General features: G+C 44.4%; 1 protein-coding gene across 1 annotated transcript in view; it reads left to right on the top strand.

Annotated features, from left to right (window-relative positions):
- LOC116898329 (ESX-1 secretion-associated protein EspK-like) overlaps nucleotides 1–15652 on the top strand; it is an 85357-nt gene that overhangs the window by 54288 nt on the left and 15417 nt on the right. Inside the window, exon 2 of the mRNA XM_032899660.1 lies at nucleotides 14064–14477. Within this exon, the coding sequence (XP_032755551.1) occupies nucleotides 14064–14477 (414 nt within the window). The remainder of the gene's footprint in view (nucleotides 1–14063; nucleotides 14478–15652) is intronic.

Raw genomic sequence — 15652 nt, 5'->3', positions numbered from 1 at the left:
TCAGCGACGACAAAGACAGTGGTTGCCATAGGATAGCTCAAGTTGGTGCTGATCTTCACTTCCAGCCTGGAGAAAAATCCAGGCCGCCTTAAAGTTTATGTGTCAAGGATCTCTGGAGCCAATAGTTTCGTATTGACAAAAATGAAGGCTTTGGTCAGCAACCTATACAAGGAAGAGCCCGTTTTTTTGCTAGAAAAAAATGAAAATACATATATGAAAAATGTTTCCGAAAGATGTCTGTATCCTAGCCCACAGAAGTGATGAATACATTACCTTACACGGCCAAAGGACTTTTGCAGAAGTGATTGAAGTTTAAGACCTTGGAATGGGACAATTACCTGGGTGGATAATGTAATCACAAAGTCCTCTTAAGAGAAATAGGAGTTGACCTCAGTGACAGAGACATGAAGGTACTGTGCTTCTGGCTTTGAGGGTATAAAAAGATGTGTCCTAAGGGCACACGCATCTCGGTAGCCTCCAGACGAGCAATTGTAACCTCTCACCTCCAGAGCTGTGAGAGCCGAATGGTGCTGCTGGGAAGCACCGAGCTGTGCTGTTATCTGAAGCTGCAGGAGGGTCTCAGGGCACGGCTGCTGTAGATCAGGTTCTGGTTTTCCTCGTCGATACAGCCCATGGACAATGCACACCTTTACTGAGTTGGGAAATGGAGGATGTCTCCATGCTTGCTGGGGTTTTCTCTTACAAAGCGGCCCAGCCTCTGACCCTTACTACTGAGATCTCCTGGGTTGTCACACTATCCCAGCCCATGTTTCTCCCACTGGCACCGTCTGCAGGAAATTTGCTTCCCAAGATTAAGACAGCAGATCCTTAAGGTCCACATACAAGAAATAAACACTCCCTGAACCTCAGACCAGCTTTATTCCAAATTATCGCATTTTATCTGTTATAGATAAGGAGAAAGGTTTTCCTTTTAACCCAAATCCCTAAAACACATATGTATGAGGAAGAGAAACGAGTTATTTCCAGTCAAAACATAATGCATCTTAACTTTCTGAATTTTGACCACCTGTAGTCGAAGGAAGCTTGGGTCTTTGACTTAACCAATCTTGGCTGTTGAGAATATGAAATATTAAATTTGGCTTTGTCTACCTCGTCTAATTGCATTTTATAAATATCCTAAGCCCTGTTTTCTTCGTTACAGCAGAGATATTATCTCATCTGCATCCTTTTGGTAGTGACTTTAATTTGGTAGATTAATACTCTGCCAGAGCCTGACAAATACAGAACAACCATTGGACTGAGAACAGGGTCCCCAATGGAGGAGTTAGAGAAAGAACTGAAGGAGCTGAAGGGGGTTGCAACCCCATAGGAAGAAAAACAATATCAACCAACCAGACCCCCCCAGAGCTCCCAGGGACTAAACCACCAACCAAAGAGTACACATGGAGGGTCCTATGACTCCATCCACATATGTAGCAGGGGATGGCCTTATCGGGTATCAGTGGGAGAAGAGTCTCTTGGTCCTTGAAGGTTCCATGCCACAATGTAGGGGAATGCCAGGGCTAAATGAATTACCTAAGACTACACTATGGACTTTTGACTTTTTTTTTTTTTTCTGGAGCTGGGGACCGAACCCAGGGCCTTGCGCTTGCTATGCTCTACCACTGAGCTAAATCCCCAACCCCCGGACTTTTGACTTTAATGTTCCACATTTACACAGAACTCTGCAGCTCAATTCTCCTCTAAGAATGAGAATACCATTTCTTTGTTCATTTATATTAGGAATAAAATGTAAACAGGAAGGTATTTCATTTTCTTAAAATTAAGTACCAGTCATTTTAATAACATTTTTATTTTTGTAAGCGCACAATCTATGTGAGGTGGTGGTGGTCCATACCTTTAATCCTAGCATTAGGGAACAGAAGCAGGAGAATCAGGGCAGGGAGGAGGAAGGGAGTGGGTGGGTGGATGGGGGAGCACCCTCACAGAAGCAGGGGGAGGGGGGATGGGATAGGGGGTCTCTGGAGGGGAAACTGGGAAAGGGGATAACATTTGAAATGTAAATAAGGAAAATATCCAAAAAAAGAAAAAAATGTTTAATCCCTTAAAGCACCGCTTCTTAGACTGCTGCCTCTACACCTGCTACATCAGCAACTTCAGGGCAAATGCAAACGCAACGGTCATACCTCGGTCCTACAGAATTAGAAACCCTGACCAGGGCTAAATATACCCTGTCAGCTCGTGTAAACATTGGTTTAACTTGTCTAGTGCAGAGGTTGAAACTCAAGTCTCTGTCGTTGTGTTAGGGTATGACATGCAGATTGGGATGTTATTAAAATACTACCAAGCGCAAGACACACACAAGACCGCTTGGCATTCTGGGTCACCGTTAGAGTTCCAAGTGTGTTTTGGGTGAGCAACTTCACCAATGGCTCACAATCCTTGGGTGAAAAAATAAGTAAAGTAAAACAAAGCATTCAAGCTTTATTTTAAGCAAAGGTAAGTCAGTGGTAAAAGTCATGAGAGAGAGAGAGAGAGAGAGAGAGAGAGAGAGAGAGAGAGAGAGAGAGAGAACAGAGAAGAAACCATCAAAAGGTTGTTTCTTCTTTTCCTAGTATCTTATGCCTATGTTTCATAATCACAGCACTGCCGGCATGCATGCCTATCCTAGTGTGAATATCTGCACCCCCATTCATATTTTCAAATGTGAGAAAGTGACCATTTTAGTATGCAAGGGTTTGGGACATCGATTAGACTATGGGGTGAACCCTCTGGATTGTTGTCGTTGCAGAAGAGATTTCAGGAAGCTACCTTGTCCCTTCCATGGCTGAGGATGGGGAAGGTTCCTTGTGTGAAAGAAGCAACCACTCAGTCTGCCCATCTCCTGATCTAATTCCTCTGCGTCTACAGCCATGAGTTTGTTTTTGAGACAGGGCCTCAGTATGTACCCCTGGCTGGCCTGGAACTCACTATGTAGACTAGGCTGGTTTTGAACTCACAGACACCTGCCTGTCTCTGAGTACCAAATACTGGGATTAAGGACTGGTGTCACTGGACACGCAAGCTTCTGCAACCGTAAGAATAATTGTTTGTATCATCCAATTTATGATGCCTTATTACACTGATCTGGGTGGGCAGCAATGCCTGCTGGTCCACTAGCACCACTGAGGCAGGGAACCTTCCGATGACCACTGCATTCTCTGATCCCAACACAGCACATGCTGCAAACAGAATCCCAAAAGCAGGTATCTGTGATCTGAATCTTCTTATCCTATGTAGCTTGTCAAGGCATGCTCTCATATAAATATGGATGAGTGAATGAAACCATTGTATACCCAGAATCCCATTTTCCTAACCTTGGTACATTCTAGTATACCATTAGAACTGTCTGGAAATAAGTAGAGTTGGGTTAGTGCCAAAAGAAGGTCTGTTATAATAATTTGGTTATAATAATAAAAAAAATTAAAGAATTTTTGCACAGGCTACTTCAATTAAAACGAGGAAAAGGTTGTTCATGCCATAATCTGAACCAGGACAAAAATCTATTCTATGAATTCTGAACTAAAACAACTTAAAATAATGACCAATGATATTAAATGGTTAGCATAATAAAGTATCAGGGAATGGTAGTATACATGTTTCCGGGAACAACAAGTAACGGTTGATAATGGACTTGGCTTCCCAAGTCTGCCTTTCAGTAGTACATCTCTAAACTTATTTCTCAGGAAGTGACTTTCATGTGAAATCTGTTGTAATGAGGCTGATTTCTTGAGAAGATTCCAAACTCTCTATGTAATTGGATATACAGAAAATCAAATCTGTAGAAAACTTTTTCTTTTCCGCTTTTCTTTTTAAAATTATTATTTTTTTTTATTAACTTGATTATTTCTTATTTACATTTCGAGTGTTATTCCCTTTCCCGGTTTCTGGGCAAACATCCCCCTAATCCCTCCTCCTCCCCTTCTTTATGGGTGTTCCCCTCCCCATCCTCCCCCCATTGCCGCCCTCCCCCCTTTTAAAATTATTTTATGTAACGGTTTGTTTCCGAAAAAGAAACAATTAGCATAGCATGTCCCTGAGGAGAGCAGCGGTGCTTAAATTAAAGGTAGGTGAAGTTCAAGCCCCCTCCTTACTGTTGCTTTTGCGAGCCTGGGAATTACAGACTCCTTGGAAAGCAGACAGACAAGGAGAGGGGCCATGGCTAGGTAATAAAGGTGGCCAGCTTCTTCCTTACCCTCCTGGCAGCTTAAACAAGAGCTTCTCAACCTCCCTAATGCTGGAATCCTTTAGTGCAGTTCTTCATATTGGGCTGACTCCCAGCCATAGAATTATTTTCTTTGCTACTTCATAACTGTAACTTTGGTAGTTACGAATAGTAATATGAATATCTGGTATGCAGGATATCTGATATGTGACCCACAGGTTGAGAACCGTTGGCTTAAACCAAAGGCTTTTAGGCTTTTTATCTTTTACTAGCCCCCCTCTTACTGATGGACTGGATTGACAAAGCCTGCTCAGACATGCCATGCAACAATCAAACCTCTGGCTTTCTTCAAACTGACCAACCCTAAATTAGGGGAGGAAAGCTCTTCCAACACTGTTTGTTTGTTTGTTTGTTTGTTTGTGTTTGTGTGTGTTCTTTTTTATTTAATTTTATTTTTCTTGGATATTTTATGTATTTATATTTCAAATGCTTTTATACCCTTTCCTGGTCCCCCACTCTCACATCTCCACTCCCCCTGCATCTATGAGGATGCTCCCCCTCTCACCCACCCACACCCACCTCAACACCCTGGCATTCCCCTACACTGGGGAAACAGCCTTCACAGGAACAAGGGCTTTTCCTCCTATTGATGCCAGACAATGCTATTCTTTGTTACATATGCAGCTGGAGTCATGGGTGCCTCCACATGCACTCACTGGTTGGTGGTTTAGTCCCTAGGAGCTCTGGGGGTTCTGGTTGGTTGATATTGTTTTTCCTATGGGGTCGAAACCCCTTCATCTCCTTCAGTCCTTTTCTCTAACTCCTCCATGGGGTCCCCGTGCTCACTCAGATGGTTGGCTGCAAGCATCCTCATCTGTATCAGTAAGGTTCTGGCAGAGGCTCTCAGGAGACATCCATATCAGGTTCCTGTCAGCAAGCACTTCTTGGAATCAGCAATAATGTCTAGGTTTGGTGGCTGCATATGGGATGGATCTCCAGGTGGGGCAGTCTTTGGATGGCCTTTCCTTCAGTCTCTGCTCCACTCTTTGTCCCTGTATTTCCTCCTGTGAGTATTTTGTTCCCCCTTCTAAGAAGGACTGGAGCGTCCATGCACTAGTCTTCCTTCTTCTTGAGTTTCATGTGGTCTGGGAATTGTATCTTGGGTATTCAGAGCTTTTGGGCTAATATCCACCTATCAGTCAGTGCATACCGTGTGTGTTCTTTTGTGACTGCATTACCTCACTCAGGATAATCTTTTCTTAATTCCATCCATTTGCCTGTGGAGAAGAAACTGGGCTTTTTGGCTTTCTGTATCCGCCCTACCCTGCCCCTGCTTTCAGCAGGTCTTTTTCTCTGTCCATGTGTGTTTCCTCCTCTCCCCCCATAAATTCCTTTCTTCAATTGCTGATTCTGTCTGTGCTGGCACCTGGTGAGCTTCTGATTTTTCCTGCCCTTTGATTCTTTAACTGGCAGAGAAAATGAACCCGAGAATCTGATTAAGACCCCTAGATCAAGATCCCTAGAGTATGTCACCTTTTTTTTTTTTTAACTTATCAGTATGTTTCTAGCAGTGTGCACTGGTTGGAGGCATTGTGTAAACACAATCTTTCTCGCCTCAAAACTATTTTTGGAACTCAAGTTAGTAACTCCCAATAGGACACAGTTTGGGAAAGGCTACTCAATTTCAAAATCAAGTGTTGACTCCTTCCGAACTAACAACCCATAGCAGAGCGCCTCAGACTATGATTTTTCTCATATTCCCAGGAGAAACTTTAGTAAAAAAGGAAAAAAAAAAGTGAAACAAAACAAAATAATAGAGCTCAAGTTCTGCAAAAGAAAGGAAGCAAGAAAAAAAAAAGAGAGAAGATAAGAAAGAAATGGTAGTCTGAAACAAAAAGTTAATGAGCTACTACTTTATGATATTTAAAAATTCTATTAATAATAATTTTCTTTGCTACAGGCCCAATCCATCAAGGGTTTTCTGGTGAGAAGCTTCAGACCCCTTCTCACCTGCTGTCTGTCACATGAGACTTGCTGTGGCTTTGGTCTGACTGAGATCTAGTGTCCCGCCTGTTTTTGTTGTTTTGTGTTATCTGTCATGCCTACCTGCCAGGATTATTGGGAAGTCACCCGGCTCCCTAGTACCCACCTCCTGCTCTGTGGACACCTCAGGTCTGGTGAAGGCTCACTCTTTGCTTCTTTCCTGGGCTTGTGTGGACAGATGACTATTTACAAGAGTTGGTCTCAAATCTTTATGTTGCTTCATCTACCCCTGTTGTGAATATATCTCCATCTCAAGGAAGTAATGCAAACTTTCCATGTTTCCCTGTCGTAGTGATTTTTTGGTTTGAGCGAAAGAAAAGTTTTCAGCTGTATAGGAGTCAACTCAGTGTGTGGGGGTCTTGCTTAAAATCTCAAAACCCAAATCGGGTGAACTGAATCTGGAACACTCAAGTCTACTGTTTGGCTTTGTTTTGGGGAGAATGAGAGTTGCATTCAAGAGAGAATGGTGTGGGGGAAGAGAGGGGAATTAGAGTAGAACTGACAAAAAGGGGAGGGGAGAAAGGAAAGAAGGAAGGAAGGAAGGAAGGAAGGAAGAAAGAAAGAAAGAAAGAAAGAAAGAAAGAAAGAAAGAAAGAAAGAAAGAAAGAAAGAACTGGAAAGAAAGAACTGGAAAGAGAAGGGAGTGTTTAAGAGGTTGGCCTCAGGCTGAGAAGTAGAAAGGTGAGCTGTAGGTCTCTAAATACCACTGCAAGTCCAAAATGCCCCACCACTCTGGAGTGGGACCTTAGCAGGGAAGCTTCAAGGGAAGCAAAGGAATGCCAAGTGAGAAAAAGCACAATTGAAATGCAGATAAGGGATCACCAACCAGGGGACAGGGGGGGCTCTTTCTGTCTTTAGCACTTTGACCACATGCTCTAGGAGGCAACTGATTTCTGTCCTTCTCTAGCTGCCTTGGCACTGAGCACACCAGTGTCTAGCTAACGGCAGGCACCTGGTAAGCATATCTTTAATGACTGGGTGCGAAGTGTGCTAATGACTGGAAAGATGAATAAATCAGTGGCTTGGGGAAAGGAAGGGAAGGCCAAGATGACTAGAGACTTCACACATGAGAAGTGGGGTGGATGGAGAGTTGTCACTCTATGGCTGGCTGGGCAGAAAGAGTCAATCAAAAGATGGGTGTTAGACCTGTTGACACACTGCTAAGCCCATGCTGAACTGAGTGGGGAAGATTTGCTAAACAAAGTAGCTAGCTGCTATGGCTGGAAATGCACCTTAGGAGGGATGTCAGGTAGAGAGTAAGTGTGGGAGGGCAGAGTTACCCGAACCTTTTCTTAAGCCACGTCTAAGTGAGACTCTGAATAATGCCAGAGAAGCAAAATTAGAGATATGACTTAAATTCCCAGTATTGGCATTTCATTAATTTCCAGACTGAAATGTTGTCCCTCTGATAGACAATTGTTCAGATGTCAGGATTTCAACGCTTAATTACTGGGCTTGTCACAGTTTGTAGTCATTTTTTAACTATTCCGGATTTACAAAGATTATCCTTCTTGGGGTGCAATGACTACAAAAAAGAAATCAAGTGTTAGCAAAACGATACAGCAAAACCTAAAACTAAGAAACGGATTCCTCCTTCAACTCATTAGTAAACAGTCGTCTGATTGAATGCTCCTTACTTATACTTCAGATTTTCACAGCAGGCAGGGTATTGGGTCAGTTTGGGATCCCATTATGCAGCACCATATCACAGACTGGGTAACTTACAAGCAACTGACCCATAATCCCTGCCGCTCCGCTCCGGAGGCTACAAGGCTGAGTTGAGGAGGCCGTGACAAACAGGCCCTGTGAAACGCCTTCTTTCTGGCGGCCTAATTGCATTTCACGGTGGAGTGAGGGAGTCTTCTGGCGCCCCTTTCACAAGAACATTGATTTCACGCGTGGTGGCTCCTCCCTCACTGCCCAATTACAGATCAGAAACCCCACCTCTTAATACCTTCACACTGAGTTAGGATTCTACTTTTGAACCTGGCTGGGGCAGGGCACCTTCCATCACAAACGGGTCCAGGTGTCTCTGCCTCTGTTCTTATCCATGTCTTATCTTGCAATGAACACTTACAGGTAAGGAAGGAGTAGAGACGGAGAACTGAAGCCCTGGGCTTCCTCTTTCTGGGCGAGCCGCCAAGAACTCACCTTCTCTGTGATGAGTCAGTTACTACTGTGCCTTAAGAACAGAAACCACGCTGAGCACAGCATCACACACGACGGAGGGCACTGAATCTGCTATGAGGAAGGGTGGCTGCTGTTCTGGAAAAGACGTTCATATTAATTTATGTTTTCTTTCTCCTCGGAGAAAGCATTCTGAGTTGGGAGAGCGGGTCACGGGACAAAGGGAACCAGAAATGAGTAACTATTTCATTCCATAACCTTAGGCTCTGTGTATCAGAGGTCATATGAGCTTTACGGGATTCCCCGCCAACTTAATGCAGTTTTCCAGACCTGTCATACTCCAGAATAATGAACGTTAATTTTTCTCATATGAATCACTGGTTGAAAAGAAAGACACATTAGGCCATGGGTATGAAAGGAGGGCTTAACACTTAATCTGCTATCATCTCAGTGGTGACACATATTAGCTGCAGGTCTCCAGGTAAATTAGTTAACTTCTCAGAATTTCTTATTCACCAACCAGGAAATAGATCCCTATTGGTAGTCAGCCCATAAAGTTTCTGCATGTGGTAATGTATATAAAACCACCTAGCATCTATAGGAATATAGCAAATGTTAGCTCACATTCGAGGGTATCTTTGGACCCCACTGGCCATTTGACCTTTGACCATCCTCTTTTCATCTTAACACGTAACAGAAGAAGCTTGGAGAGATGCAGACATGTATGAACCATGGTTTCTGATGGACCCTCCCGTAACAGCCAGCCTTGTATTCTGTCAATATCTCCTAACACGTCAGGAGTTCTTCTAAGACAGATAAGGGTATTGTGGTAAACATAAGGTATTGTGAAAATTTACTTCAAGTTTGTAAATGGGTGAGTCTCTCTGATTTTAAGGTTTAGAACAGCAGACACCCAGAATGCTGTCATGGTCAAAGTTCTGATGAAGAGTTGCACACACTCCTTTACCACATGAGCTACGTCTAGTCCTCTCTGACAAGCAACTCCCCTTTCTTAACAAAAGTTAAAGCCTGAGTAGTGGAATATACTTGTAGTCCCAGACAGCACTTGGAGGGTGGCAGAAAGAGGATATGGGATTCAAGATTAGCTTTGGCTATATAATAAGTTTGAGTCCAATATGGGCTTCATGAGACTGTTGAAAAGGAAGAAGAGAAGGAACAGGAAGAGGAAGAGGAAACAAAGAGGAGGGGGAGGAAGAAAAGGAAGAAGAGGAGAGAGAGGAAGAGGAAGAAGAGGAAGAGGCTGCTACTGATGGTTACAAAAGCAGCAGCAGCAAAAACAAAACAAAACAAAAACAAAAACAAAAACAAAAAACAAACAAAAAAAAGCACTAGGTATGTTCCTAGCAGATGTATGCTTAGATACCTAAGGTGAAAAATGTTTTGTGAATAAAGAAATAAACAGTACTTTTCCTTTTTAGTTACAAAGTCAATAGGTACTTTTTGGGAAACCCAAACATTCAAAGGAACATCATAACTGGGTAAGCCTAGCTTTGGAAGCCATTTACAATGACAGACAAAGAAAGGTATAGGATACTACTGTTAGGCATTAGCAAACTAGGTAAATGCTCAACATAGAGGCATTTCTAACACTTTGAAGGACATGAGTCATGGAACCAAAGTAGAAATCAGAGGGGGCTCCAGCACCTCCCCTCTTCTAATAGTTCTAATAGAACTTTTTCATAACTGAATAAAAGCTGAGCAGGACACCTCGTTGTGTCGCTGTTTGGGACATTGCCTCCCTCTTCTGACTCTAGGAAAGGACTCTGGCATTTCCGAGTTTTTGTGAGGAAAAGCCACACAGCAACCAGAAAGTTTGTTCCTGTGTTCATCAGGGTAGCTGGGCACTCACTAAGAGAGATACACTCTTCCCCATCTATCTTCATCTTCCTCAGTCCTAGCCTGTCTCTTGGATTTGAAATCTAAACCTGAAGTAACCTTGTAAATGTAAGAGCAATCACCAAATTGTTCTCTCAAAAGGAAGTACCACTTTATAGTTCTGTGAATATTTTTAATGATACCTTTTTGACAAAAAAGTGGACTTCAGGAATCCTTATTTTCTGTAAAATTTACTTCTAATTGTTTAATTTTTTATTAGACATTTTTGGTGTATAAGAACACTAAGAAGTGGCTCAGACATTAATAGCACTTATTGCTTTTTCAGAGACCTCATTTTGATCCCCAGAACCCACATGATGGGTTAAATCCCATCTTAACCCAAGTTCCAGGCAATGAAGTGTCCTCTTCTGATCTCCTCATGTACCATGTCTACATGAAAGGAATTTACGTACAGGCAGACAAGCAAAACACACCTCCTAGAGCTGTTGGTATAATTAAGAAAAAAATGCCAGAAGGTCCACCACAGACGAAGGACTTTGCTATAGCACTTGACACGCTGTCAGCACGGAATTACATCCAGCTCCTTCCCTCCTAAGTCTGTAGCTCTTCTCTCCTGGGGTCCTTTGATGGCCTTATGAGTATTTGACAGGCTGGGGTTGTGAGTTGAATGTTAAACAATGAATTATTTGACAAACACTGAAAAAGCATTCAGAGCTATGCAAGTATGAGGTGGCTGGTGAGCCGGCTCAGTAGATGAAGTTACTGGTAGCCAAGCTCGACTTTGAGTTAGATCTCCAGGATCTATATAGACAGATCCCACTCCCCTAAGTCCTTCGCTGATGCCCACGCGTAGGACTTGTACACACATACAAAATAAGTGTCATTAAAAGAACACTGGGAATTTTGCACATTTGTGAGCCATTTTATTAATTATATGAATTACTCACTATGAAGGCTGTGTCTTTACGGTTTATCTTTCACGGACCCATAACGAATCTTCGTATTTTCTGGATATTAACCCATTGGCTATTAAGTAGCAATGGTTGCCTGTTTATTGATTATAGTTCCTACCAACCCCATGTTATGTGTGTGGGGAATGTTGGGCCCATTCTCTTGTTTATGGAAGGAGAGAAAATCTGGTTCTTGAGACTAAATAATTATAACCTGTGAAACTGTGCTTGGACTGTACAATGCTGGAGAATCTTGTTTACAGAGTAAAAAGGTCACTTCACCTATAGATTCAATATCCTTTTTTATGTGTAAATCTTCAAACTGGCAAAATTACAGCAGATATGTATGCAGGCATAAGTATAGTTACGACCTGGTCTGATAGACTTTGGTAACATATGGGGCTCCCATAGAGATTGGAACCTGCAAACGTATACCTTTCCCACATTGTAGTCACACTCATAAGTCACAATACAGATGATTTAGGCACTGTGTCTTATTCTTTCTGAGAAGGACAAGCCCTTGGAACAAGTGCTCACAGGAGATAAGACCTCATGACAGCTAGATGATGGAACAGACAGGAGATTCACTTACGCTGTGGAAGGGTTACATGAAGCCTTGAAGGAGATATTATTTAAAGCTGAACCACTTGCTAGGTGGTGGCTCATGCCTTTAATCACAGAACGTGGGAGTCAGAGGCAGGCAGACCTTTTGAGTTCAAGGCTGACCTGGTCTGAACAACAAACAAACAACTCCACAAAACTCAAACACCCAAGCTTTGAGAAACGTTTAAGAAGCAAACTCTTAAAAATTACTAAGTTAATGTGTTATAGAATTGGACTGTCACTTTTTGGGTATTTTTAGTCCTGGGGCTGGTCATCTGTGCTCTCATACAACTATCGTAATGCAAGCACTCACAAAGTAGGTCTCCCCTCATAGGTGCAGAAAGTCTTCCCATCAATGATGCTACAAAAGGCTGGGCTTGGATCGGACATGTTTGCACACCCTATTTGGAGCTGCATTAGAGATACCAGCTTCCTGATCCTTTTTTTCAGACCAGTGGTTCTCAACATTCCTGATGCTGTAACCCTCATGTTGTGGTGACCCTAACCATAAAATTATTTTTGTTGATACTTCTTAACTGTAATTTTGCTACTGCTGTGAATCCTAATGTAGTTTTAGACCTAGAGGTTGGTGGAAGAGGTTAGAGGAGTCCAAGGCAAGTGAGCAGGATATTTTAATCTTTGTAGAATATGAAAAGTCGTAGAGGTTACCTAAGAGCAGCGCCTGGCCTCCTCCCTTAACATATTTCTTTGCAGGGTAAAAATCTAGGCAATGGAGCTAGGGAGATGGCTCAGAGGTTAAGAGCACTCTCTGTTCTTCCAGAGGTCCTGAGTTCAATTCCCAGCAACCACATGGTGAATCACACGTGCACATACACACACACACATACACACACACACACACACAAATCTAGGAGTATTGTATATTCATGTAATATCAGCAGTTGGAAGGATGAGGCAGGAGGATTGTCATGAGTCAGAAGTCAGCTTGTGTTACCCAGCAAGATAAAAAGGCCGTATATAAAAGCAACAACACAACAAAAGCAAAACGAAGTAGAGTCTAGGAATGCCCCTCCTCACCCCCACTACACAGACCGGTACCCAGGACTGCAGAGTCTGAAGGAAGGGAACCTAGGCTTCCATGCCAGCCTAGATTACACAGGAAGGTGCTGCCAAAAACAAATGGAGCGGACTAAACCTAGGGGATCAGAAGGAATAAAGCAACGTGCAGGTTTTTATTTTGAAGATTGTGAAGAGAGAGCATGAAAGACCTCAGCAGAAACTCTAAAAGTTTCTGGTAGGTTTCCAGAAAATTTATCTCGATGAGCAAATTCCAGGACTTTTTTTTTTTTTTTTTTTTTTTTTTTTTTGGACTACCCTGGTGTCCCAAGAGCCAATTACAAAATCTGTGTGAGTTATGTCAAAGGTAATTTATAGAAAGGGTGAAGAATATGAATGGCCTGAGCCCTTTCTATATTTGGATTGAAAAACAAGTGCAACTTCCTAGGGCCGCTGGCATAATTTAGAAAAATGCCAGAAGGTCCATCCCAGTTGCAGGGCTTTGCTGCGGGACTTGACACCATCATCAGCATGGAATTACACTCTGCTCCTCTCCTCCCACTCTGTAGCTCTTCTCTCCTGGGGGTCATTTGATTGCATGCGAATATTTGACCAGAGCCCAAAGGCTGGGGCTGTGAATCAAAAGCTAAACAATGGATTGTTTGACAAACACTGAAATTTAAAAAGCACCCAGAGCTATGCAAGTATGAGGGCATTCTTAATAGGAACTTTTTCCTAGTGAAAGCTACAGAGAGAAAGGAAAGGGAGAGAAGGGACGAAGAAGGAAGAAAAGGAAGGGAAAGGGAAGAGGGAGAGAGGGGGGGAAGAAGGAAGGAAGTAAAGGAAGGAAGTGGGTAAGGAGTGAAGTGCCACCTTCATTCTTCCTGAGGTAACAGATCTTTTTAAAGATATAAAATGTACTAAATGGCTACAGTTACTCCCCTAACACTTTTGTCTTTGAAGACCGGAGTCAGGAAATTGAGCAGCTTTGTGAGCTGCTCTCCCTTACAGCTAGAGACCAAAATACCCGCTGTGTCTGATGTCACAGACAGTCCAGGCTGAGACCAAACTCTGTTGATTTCTGCCTCCCATAAGCTCCTCACAGCCCCCTGCCTTTGCTCCCACAGCTTTCCCAACAACCCGGGGCAGGATGGGAGTGTCTTCTTGGCTCTGGAAATCAATCCTCCTACCTTGTCCTGAAGCCACCCGCCGCCCTTTCCCAGCCCTCCCTTCGCAGTGATTTTCCTGTCTGGGACTCCCAGCCAGTGCGAGAGGCTGGTGACCACCCGCCCTAAAGGTAGGAGCCAGGGAGCGCGGCTGCCGTCCCGGAGGTCTCCGAGCCCACGGGCAGCCACGGGCAGCCACGGGGCAGCACTTTCGGCGCGAACTTGGGGGCGGCGGCCGCCGAGCATCTGGCGCCAGCAATAAGGAGGAGCTTCCCGCAGCGTCGCACGCAGCCGCCGGGGACGCGGAGCGGGGCGCAGAGGGCTCTGAGGGGAACGGTGGCGGTCTCAGGCTCCGGGCAACACAGCGCCCCGCTCCGTTCCTCAGCCACATCAGGGGGGAAGGGATCGTGTCCTTGCCACCCCGCTCGCTCAGGCTTCCGCTCGCTGCCTGCTCGGGACCCGATGCGGCAGACGCCGCGGGACAGACCGAAGCGCGCTGCGGAGAGCTCCGCACACGCCTCTGCGGTCGCCACGCTCGGGCCTCGGCAGGTAACTCTCTGCGGCTGGTCACGCTGCGGCTCTGCTTGCCTAGGGGTGCGGGGAAGATTGCGTTCCCCACCCAGCTTGGGGTTTGGGGGTGCAGCCCAGACACTCTGACTCGGCATCCGCTGAGAAGTAGGGAAGGGGACTCTGCGCGCTCTGCCAGCCCCCGGAGCGGTGCAGGAGACTCAGGGCCCTGAGACCCTCCAGCCAACCGGGTGTGCGGGGTGACCGGCCGGGAACTCTCCTGTAGGGTCCGGGAGCTGCTAGGAAGGACCCCGGGAGAGTAGCGCCCAGGGGCGCAGGAACTCTCCTCTCCTTGGTCGTCCCCGATTTGTGCGGTGGGAGGCCCACAGGAGAGCATGGTTCCTCGCTCACCATTGTTTGTGAAAGGGTCGGTAAGCGAGGAGGGGTGAATGAGTCTGGAAGGTTCTCTTTTACCTACGGAGTTTTCCAAGAAATCCTCCTTGGTACAATAAAACTAAACCGAACCAAATACCGAGACAGTTTGTTTGGACCTGGACCGTAGGGCAACAGTGAGAAAACGGCAGTTTTGGCTGCTGTGAATTTTTAAGAGAAGTGAGAAGAAACTTGCTATTTTGCGGTCGTTGCCTCGGGAACTCCCATGGACTAAAGCCCCTTTCTTGGGTACTGTTATTTTGACTTAAAAAAATAAGGTCTATAAAAAGCGATTTCTAGAAACTAAAGGAACTCGAAGCTCCTTTTAGGATATTCAGAGGAAGCTGGGAGAAGGACAGACTGGGGTGTGAAGAATTTTGTTTAAAGGTAATGTTTAAAAATTGTGTGGGGTTGGGGACAGGAAGGACATAGTAGGTGCAGAAACCATGCAGATTCCGAATTCAGATGTCAAGTTTGTTTTTAAGAGAAACACCTTAATACCATGAATAGGGGATGGTTTAGAAAATAGCAGGTCCTCAGTGACGCCAGTGTCCTGTCCTGCTGACCTTCAGCCTTCTTCACCACTTCCTCAGATTGTCACGGTGGCCTCTGGTAGGCTACCCTGCCTACTTGACTTTCCAGGTCTTCCAATCCATTTTTCCCTTCTGTCTTCTGACCGTGGAGCTATCTATCTTTTTATTGATGTGAAATATGTGGGAGGCTCTGATCAAGCAAGGCTTTAAGTGTCACCAAGGATTGCTTTTGAAATCGAGACCAGAAAACAC

Source organism: Rattus rattus, chromosome 4 (assembly GCF_011064425.1).
Source record: "Rattus rattus isolate New Zealand chromosome 4, Rrattus_CSIRO_v1, whole genome shotgun sequence".
Taxonomy (NCBI): domain Eukaryota; kingdom Metazoa; phylum Chordata; class Mammalia; order Rodentia; family Muridae; genus Rattus; species Rattus rattus.
The sequence above is the reverse complement of the archived record's forward strand: the minus strand, read 5'-3'. Positions and strand labels throughout refer to the sequence as shown.